This window comes from Ananas comosus, linkage group 7 (assembly GCF_001540865.1).
Source record: "Ananas comosus cultivar F153 linkage group 7, ASM154086v1, whole genome shotgun sequence".
NCBI lineage: Eukaryota > Viridiplantae > Streptophyta > Magnoliopsida > Poales > Bromeliaceae > Ananas > Ananas comosus.
In genome coordinates this window covers 3222372-3231613 of record NC_033627.1, presented here as the reverse complement: position 1 = coordinate 3231613, position 9242 = coordinate 3222372, and the positions used below count along the sequence as shown (strand labels likewise).

The following is a 9242-nucleotide window of genomic DNA, read 5'->3' as shown; positions in this document are numbered from 1 at the left end:
TTTTATCATCTATACTAATATTTTTTTGTTAAATTAGTGACAAAGTTAAAACTAAAGGATAGCAAAGTGAACATTCGATAAATCTAGATGAGGCATCTGAAGTTTTTTGTATATAATTTAATAAAATATTAACAAAGAAATGCGACGAAAAGAGAAAAATGAAACCACGTGGTACTAATTTCATACACTTTAAACCACATAGTACTAAAGTGAGAAAGTGTGAAACCACGGGTGATATTAGAAGTTTACCCTTTTTATTTCTTAAAGGTCTTTAATTTTTAACTTTTTATTTTTTGAATTCTTTTAACATTAGTTTTGCAAAGCATATCTAGTTATTTAGTAACTACATAATTTTTAGATAATTGTGTAGGAAAAGTATTCAAAATTCAAATAGTTTAAATTATATTTTGAAAAAACAAGAGTTTAAAACAGTGTTAAATAAGAAAAATGTGCTGTGCCTTTCTGCGGGTCAGGCACAGCATGGCATAAAAATTGCAGGCCAGGCCAGTTTGTATTGTGGCGTGGGCCGGCCAGGTGCGATCCATCATGAAAATAGCAAAAGTGAATTGTTAAACCAAATGCAATTACATGCTTTGCTACAGGGGTAGGCTATTATCCCATCTTCTTAGGGGATCAAATATTATATGTAAGTTACAAGCAACTAGTATTTTGTTTGGAATGGATCTAGGGGCTAAATTATTCGGCAAAATTGTGATATTGAAGGAGGTATTTTGTGGAGCAAGCTAACGGAATTACAGATTTAAGGACTCTGTTTATCTCATTGGTTGTTTGTGTCATTTACGACATTAGAGAAGTCTATTTAGACTTGTATTGGAAGGAGGAGGGATTCACGTTGTTAAATCTCTCCCTCTCTCTCTCTCTTATTGTGAAAAAAATGACTTGAAGGTGGAATATAGTGTTCTTTCGTAGGCATTTAATCATACTCTTCATCTACTAATTATTATAAGCTTCTTGAGTAACTTAAGGAGATATTCTGAATAAGATGTTTATGCATTAAAACATAACTGTAATGTCCTCATATGCAAGTCAAGAATATGACAGTTAAACAGATTGTTAGGATAGTTTCTTAGTAAGAAATGGGTTGGTAAAGCATGAATTATTTATTTATTTTTACATCACGGCGAATAATTAATAATCTTCATTTTTCATGAAGGTACATCAGTCCATAACTCTCTCAGGGCATATTTTACATTTTACTTAATACTTGAAGTTTAGCTGATATTTTTCAGCACCAAATAAAGCACAGGTGATACACTATTATTGACCACATATTCAAGCATTAACAACAATTTAATTTCTTCAGTGCACTAGGCAAGCAGTTATTACAAGATTTGGATGGCTTAGGGACCAATATTATGCATAATTCATTGACAAGGTCATGGTTCCTTGTTGAAATAGGCAAATAATTGAGCATTATGATTGTATGGAGCTGAATAAGACTAGAATTCCCTTGCTATTATGCCCTACTTCAATACTTGAATGCAAGACAAATTTTAATAATTATCCTGTCTCCTTATTCATGCTATGAAGATTCCATCATTGACCTTAAGAACACAAATTATTTGACTTTCTCAGATCAATTTGGGCCCGCAATTTGCTTGACAAACTCATTATAGAAATGTAGACTTAGTAGCATCCTAGACCTAGAAAAATTTGCACCCTAAGAAACATGTGGTGTAAGATCTCCCTTTGTAATCACAACTTATTATCTAAATTATTGTATTAAGATCTATGCAGCCTTGTAGGAAGGTTAGTGGTAGGCATCTATTGTGTCAAGAAAATCTTTTGCAATCATTCAACTGTGTGTTGAAGGAAAATCTTTTGTACACAATTTTAAACTTAGACCAATGTTTGTGGCCCCTTTAAATGTGTCACATAAAGACCATTAATTGATTCTCAAGGCATATGAAGTGGTCACTAGAAAAGTACTCTCTCATCCCTTGTTTCTAACCTACTATATTCTTGTCACTGTCCTTGAAATCTGCAACTGAGTTTTAATTTGTATAATAATATATATTTGATGCACTCTCTTCCTGATCAAGCAAAAAAAGACTTAGAATCTTTTCAATTGTTTTTGGTTAGACTAATGGATTATGTGGGCACGTTGCTTCGTTTAAACGCAAAAATGTTATTATTCTTTTCTTTGGCCCACAATTTCGCGATCATTCCAAATTTCTGTAGTTTATATGCTTTTAGTTTTCGCATCTCCGGTTGTGATGATGTGGGCAGTTTAATCCAGTAGTTTATTTGGAACAGTTTCTTTAATATGCCATCTGTAAATGAACTATTCGCTAAATGTTCGAAACTTTTTTTTAATATGCCATCTGTAAATGAACTATTCGCTAAATGTTCGAAACTTTTCTTTAATATGCCATCTGTAAATGAACTATTCGCTAAATGCTCGGAATTTTTCTTTAATATGCCATCTTAAAATGCAAGGTCCAAATTAGATCATATTCTCTTTTGCCTTTTTTTTTTTGCTTGAAAATTAGGTTATATCTTCTCAATGGCCTGTGAGACTACTCATACCACCATGATTGGTGGGGATGGTCTATGACAGCTGTAACTGTTCAACACAGTTGGAACTGAGCAACTGCTACTTCATTGTTCAACTATCTCAGATTTTTGCTACAACTTGCCCTATTTAATTAAACAACATAAGGAAAAATCCAAGTACTATATATAATATCATGGAAACTTATTGTACAAGTTGTAACACTAATCAGGGGAGTCATTATTCTTAAATAATTATAGCTAGGGCTAGGAGTGGAGAGGTTGAATTTTGTCTTTATTCCCTGTATAGGCTGCAGAAAAGAAAAGGAACAAAGTGGAGGAAATAAGGAAAATCTGACAACAAAGTAGCCACCTTGTTTGTATACTACTGAAAGGAAAAGGATTTGCATGCTTGCTTAAGAACCCTGAAGGGGCAAGCTGTAAAATAGGGAGGTCTCCCACCTTCTCTAGAAAGTAACACATTGCCTTATTAGGGAACCGACTGTCCCTAGCACAAGTCGTAAAGAGTTTGATAGTTGATACTTAAGATTTCAAGTTCGAAATTTAGTTACTTTATATTTCCAGCTAAGTTTATTTTTAGAAAAAATTGGGCGAAGCAGACACCCCACAAAAAAAAACACATTACTTTAGGGGTGTTCGACCCAAAAATCAAATTGAACTTAGTTTGTTTCTGTTGTGATTTTTATAAAATTTCTGTTTTTGGTTTCGGTTCGGTTTGGACTTCTAAACCAACCAAATCAAAATGAAAACAAAATAGTGAGTGTTGGTGCTTTTAATTTTTAATTTTTAATTTTTTTTATTTTTATTTCGAAATACCTAAATTGATCCATATGGTGGTGAGAAACTTGAAATATTTTTTTTATTCAAAAAAGAAAAAGATGAAACTGAATATTGGAACTGAACCAAACCGAGTAGTTCGGTTCGGTTTAGAAAGCAGATCAATTTGGTTCAATTTGACCAAACCGAAAAATTCGGTTCGGTTCAAAAAATGGCGATAAACCGAACATATTACACCCAATGTTCATAAAACCAAGCCACATGAATTGTTTTGCTCTTCTTCTTTTTTTTCGCCTGTTTATAATCTTTTGTTCCTTTTTCCTTTTTTTCCCCTTCTTTTTCTCTCATCTCTTGTTCTGATATTTTGCTGCATCATTAATCTCTGTTTTATCATCAAATGAACTCTTAAACCTATCTCTTTTTTAGTGTTTAAGTATGAGATTTTTACTAATATATTATTGCATTATTTTTGAGCTAAATGTTGGTCTATTATCTTCCTTCCCCTACCACCCTTTTCCTAACCCTCTTTACACATTTCTCTGTGGTTTTTCTTTTTAAAAAAAAATCAATTTTCACTGTCCTTTTTGCATTGCCATTTTTTTTCTCATTATCAGAGTATGTCACATGCATTCCTTCCACTGCAATGTGCAGGGACTATAGCTAGTATGCATGTAGGACACTATTTCAAGACCAGTTTGTTCCTCTTTTGAGGCAAAAGGTAAGTAGGTAGCTTTTTGCCTTTTGAGCACTGGCCCTCTTAATTTATTGTCTAAACTAATTTAGCATAAACTGGATTCCTGGGGTGTAGGTTTAGATGACCTAAAAAGCAAATAGATTTGCTTGCTCCAGTTTCTAACCCAATCACATGGGTTATCCTCATGCTTTATATTTTGAATAGATTTGAGTGTAGATATGGTCAACACTAATTAAAATCACATAATTAATGTCAATCTCTGCTATATTCTTTCATATTCAGGGTGAGCATCAAATGCATTTCTCAACAGCTTTCCATCTAAAGTTTGCGGGAAAAGAAAAAAAAAAGATTTCGAAACTATCAGAACGTCAGCATAATTTGAGATCACCGTCGCAATTTTATAATGTAAAACCACCTAAACACAATCAACCTCCCTCCAAACATAAATTTTTTTTGTCACAAAATCATATTGTTCAGATGACTTTTCGGTTATTAGAATTCAGGTAGTGATCTCTAATAATTGTACTAATGGTGAAGTTGTTCTTTATCTTCTTTTTTTCTTGAAATTTCTTAAGTTCCCCATTTGTTGCTTTTGACAGAAAGAGAAGTATGTTGCTGTAGTTCCTTGACTACTACAATCCCTCCACACAAAAGTACAAAAGAAATAAATGAAAAGAACAAAATCATAAAAAATAATTGCATGAGGCATAGTTTTGGAGTCACTAGAAGCAGCAACTGCTACAGCAGAAACAGCAAAGCATGCAGTAGAGAACACTTTGATAAGAAGGAAGAAGGTACTGTACTCCACTAGTCATACTGACCAGTGCATGGTGTTTCAGAAAACCACATCAGAGAAGTGGCTTCTTGGAAGTTTCATGACACCAAAAACACCTCATAATAGAGAGAGAGAGAGAGAGAGGACACTCAACATAGAGTGTAAGTACGCTAGTTACCAGGGCTTGAAATAGCAAAAATGGTGACCAAGTATAATGTTGGCCAAGCTAATAAAAGAACAAGCACCTAAATAAAGTATAAAATATCTTAAAGATGGCATTTAGCAAGTTAAAAGTTGAGCAACATGAAATGCTCCCCCATTCCCTTCCAAGATTAGTGGATTACAGTGTGCTTCTTTGGATGCACTTCTATCTTCCAAAAACTCTACCATGCTATCTACTCCTTCAACCCTTCAACCACCAATGAAACAGAAACATGTGATCTGAACATATTTGAGCCGGCAAAATCGAAACCTTCTTAGCCTTCTTTAGCTTTCTCAGGTAGCATTTCTGTGTGGCTCTTAAGTGAGAATGAGCCTCTTCATCTCACAATGAGCTTGAATGGCTCACTTGGCCACAACTTAGATCAGCGAATTAAGAGCTCCAGTGTACCCATTTTCTCTAACCAAAATATGCACATCAATTTCATTGAATAGCCCAATCTCTATGTAATGAGGCTTGGACGCTCGCATTTGTGGAGGAGAGCTCAAATTCTTCTAAGTTTGGGCAGAATGGGTGGAATGGGTTACGGCTCTTGTATGGTTGTGCTCGCCTTCGTAGGTTACGATAAGCATCGAGGGATCGTCCAAGCACCTCTCGACGTGCTTCCTTGCAGGGCAACCCCTCATGCTGCTGCACTTGTAGTATCCTCTGCATCGGGGTTGAAAGTAGTAAAACCTCGGTCAGTTGTTTTCTCCTTTGAAGATCAATCCAGTTACAAATTCAAGAAGCAGAAGACGAAAGAGGATACATACATCAATCAGTAACTACTTCCAACTATCACCAATGCATATTTAGTCCTAAAATGACACAGCTCATAATAACGCCGATTAGTTATAATCGATGCCTTTGTGATTGTTTTACTGCTACTTGCTACTGAAGCACCAGGTGATGTGAAAAAGTGGCAGGATGAATTATCAACATGTTAAGTTAAGAGTAAACCTTTTAAAGCAATCGATTTTAAACTCGATACATACTTAATATCGAGAAATTGGCAACCCATAATTCGCAAGCAGTAGTAGGAGATTGTTTTGATAGATTACTAGACGGAAAAATATTACTGCAAGCGAAGTATACCGAGGATGAGGAGAACCCTTGATCGGCTTCTGCCCGTACTTCCTCCATGAGTACTCATCCGGCGGTATGTCAGCAAGCTTATTGCTGATCGCCGGCACTTTGATGGATCTCTTCACTCTTAATTTCCTATAAAAATCAAACACCAAATCTTATATATATACATACATATTTATATTGAGTTAGCTGCGTATCCAACTTTTAAATCCACCGAGATCGAAATCCAACCTCCTCTTCGAGCAATGGCACCTTCCGGTGGCCGCGCACTTGCCGCTCCCATCCTCTCCTTTGCCCGTACACCTCCTCTTGGGCGGCGGGAACGAGTGCGCCGGATCGGACGCCGCCGCCCCCCCTCCGATCAAATGGAACGCCTTCCCATCGACACTACCATCCATACTCAGAGAAGATAAGAAGGACCGAGCTGACGAAATCGTTTGCACGCCGCTAGAGCTATCGAATTTTAGATTAATCCCACTATTGCTCCTCCTAAATATCTCAGCTTGAAACTGATACCTCTGGCTGTTCTGCTGCTGCTGCTGCTGCTGCTGTTGCAGCAGCTGCTGCTGCTGCTGGAGGAAGCCGAAATGAGCGGGCGGCGCGGCTTGCGGTGGTAATTGGAGAGTGCTTCTAGAGGAAGCAGGTTTCAGTTCCACTATTGGGTTCTCAAGGTAAATCTTTGGCCTAAACTGCTGTTTATGTAAGGCACTCCTCTGTAGGAGATTAAAAGGGTTAGGGTTAGAGATTAATGGGTCTTGTAGTAAGATCTTTTGGTTCAATGGGGTGGTGCTCTTCTTAACAATCCTGACTCTTGCGTGACCCACACTACTGCTAAGGATTGAAACCACCTTCTTAAACTTAGAAACTGCTTCCCCTGTCTCTGCTAGTATGTTTCTCTGCAGGTGTTGTTGATCCTGGGACTGAGAAATTAGGCTAAGCACTTTGTAGCAGCTCTCTATGGCTTCTCTATTAGCTTCTTCCACCTCCTCCATCTTTGCTACACCACTCTAAAAACACCCTAAAAACTCCAGAGATTCACCAGCAACTGCATCTGGAGAAAACCCACAAATTATTTCATCAGATAAGATTAAAAAAAAAAAAAAAAGCTGATTAAAATAAGGAAAAAAAAAAGTAACAAACCCGAGATGATCAAATAGTTAATGCAACAGTAACAGAATAAGCATCCATAATCCAAGAAGTAAAGCAACAAATTAGAGCTCAGGGTGCAGATCACCAAAACAAAACATAAAAAAAAAAACCCATTTTTAATTAAGAAGTACAACAACAAGATTTTAAATAAGAAAAAAAGAGAACAAAATCACATCTTGATGATTTTACTGCAATTAACAACCAGAAAAAAAAAAAAAAAGATTTGGGTTCGGATTGCGTCCATGAAATCTCACGTTGGTGCGTCGAATTTTTGACAGAGACCGCCCAATAAATGACCAATTTCACCAAAGAGGACATGAATAAGGCAAGGAGTAGGAGGGGAAGCGACCTCGGATTTGGGGGAGAGATTAAAAAAGCAATAAAAACAAAACCCTAGAATTGCGGTGGAGGAGGAGGGATTTCCATGGTGTTTTTTTTTTTCTTTTTTTTCTTTTTGTGTGTGTGTGTGTGTGTGTGTGTGTGTTTGTGTGTGTGCGCGTGTATTGGAAGGTGTGAAAGAGGAAGAACAGTAGATGCTTGCTTAAGTAATATATATATATACTTTGAAAAAGTGGACGCATAAGGGACTAAAATATTAATTTGGGATCGAGAAGGGGCCCATGAAAAATGAGGTAAAATTGTATGCAGACCCCCTAACTATAGAAAATTACGAAGTAACCCCATAACTTTATTTGTTAAAAAATCTTGTAAAGTTTATAGTAGTAATAAAATGACTACGTTTAATAAAATTTCAGGCGTTTACTTGGTCGAACATGCATAGCTGCCCTACGCTAGCGAAGCTCGACCGCTTTCTCATCTCCACCGAATGCAACCTACAATTTCCCCTATCGAAAGTGGAGGCACTTCCTAGAGTTACTTCTGACCACTGTCCCATCTTGCTTTCAACTGGCTCTAGGATCAAGTGTAAACTGTTCAGGCTAGAAGATGTCTAGCTTTATAATGAAGACTTCATTCATAACATGCCTTTGTGGTGGGGGGTAACACAACGTACTGGCTTTGCACTCCTCTTTTTCAATGATAAACTCAGATTTTATCGGAAGCAAATTAAGAAATGGCGCGCTTCAAATTTCTATAGCATATTAAAAACTAAGGCTGACATTATGCATGAGATACAGAGAATTAACCATTTAGAAGAGAATTGTCCGCTGTCGTCTGAGATACAAGAGAAAAGGGAGACTCTTAAAGCCCGACTGGCTAGCGTACATTTTGACGAAGAAGGGATGTGGAAAACCCGCGCCAAACAACAATGGTTACGCGAAGGAGACGACAACACTAAGTTCTTCCATGCGATAGCCAATAATAGGAGACGCTCGAATGCGATCGGGACGATTGTAGACGAGGGTATAAGTTTTTCTAAGGAAGAGGATAAGAGACGCTACTTTCGGGGTTATTTTTTGGATCTCTATGCCCCGGAATCAAATGTAGCACACTCTGTTGGGGATTGGAGTGGACTCTTCCAAACAAGACGGGTCACCAACCCTAATCTTCTAACAATCCCTTTTGACCTCGAAGAAATCAAACCAGCGGTGTTCCAACTTGGGAGGGATAAAGCTCCGGGACCTGATGGCTTTTCTTTGAGCTTCTACCAAACTTTTTGGGATGTCATCAAGAACGACATTTTTCTAATCTTCCAAGAGCTCTACGAGGGTCGACTCTCTCCTCGTGCCGGAGACTATACATACGTCTGTCTCATCCTGAAAAAAGAAGGTGCGGTAAGGGCCAACGACTTTAGACCTATCAGTTTACTGAATGGGATCCAAAAAATTATTTCCAAGGTCCTAGCTAATAGGCTACAAGGGATTTTGCCAGCCCTTATCTCTACCTTACAGTCGGCGTTTTTAAAAGGAAGACTCCTGGCCGACGCGTTTGTAACTACCAACGAACTACTGGCTTGGGAATATAAAGAGGTGGTCGAAGGGGTCGAAATAAAAGTAGATTTCGAAAAAGCTTATGACAAAGTCGACTGGTCTTTTTTGAGAAAGGTTCTAGGGTGGATGGGTTTT

General features: G+C 37.3%; 1 protein-coding gene across 3 annotated transcripts; it reads right to left on the bottom strand.

Annotated features, from left to right (window-relative positions):
- Positions 4789–7702, bottom strand: LOC109713172 (probable WRKY transcription factor 21). 3 transcript variants are annotated; one of them, XM_020237161.1, is made up of 4 exons: positions 7473–7694; positions 6301–7114; positions 6076–6201; positions 4789–5649 (listed from the first exon to the last, which is right to left on the bottom strand). In XM_020237161.1, exons 2-4 carry the CDS (start codon positions 7059–7061, stop codon positions 5496–5498), a joined length of 1041 nt encoding a protein of 346 aa, XP_020092750.1. In that variant the 5' UTR covers positions 7062–7114; positions 7473–7694; the 3' UTR covers positions 4789–5495. The 3 variants fall into 3 exon arrangements, with proteins under 3 accessions (XP_020092750.1, XP_020092749.1, XP_020092751.1); XM_020237160.1 differs by having other exon boundaries at positions 6301–7120; positions 7473–7693; XM_020237162.1 differs by lacking the exon at positions 4789–5649 and adding an exon at positions 5656–5798 and having other exon boundaries at positions 6301–7120; positions 7473–7702.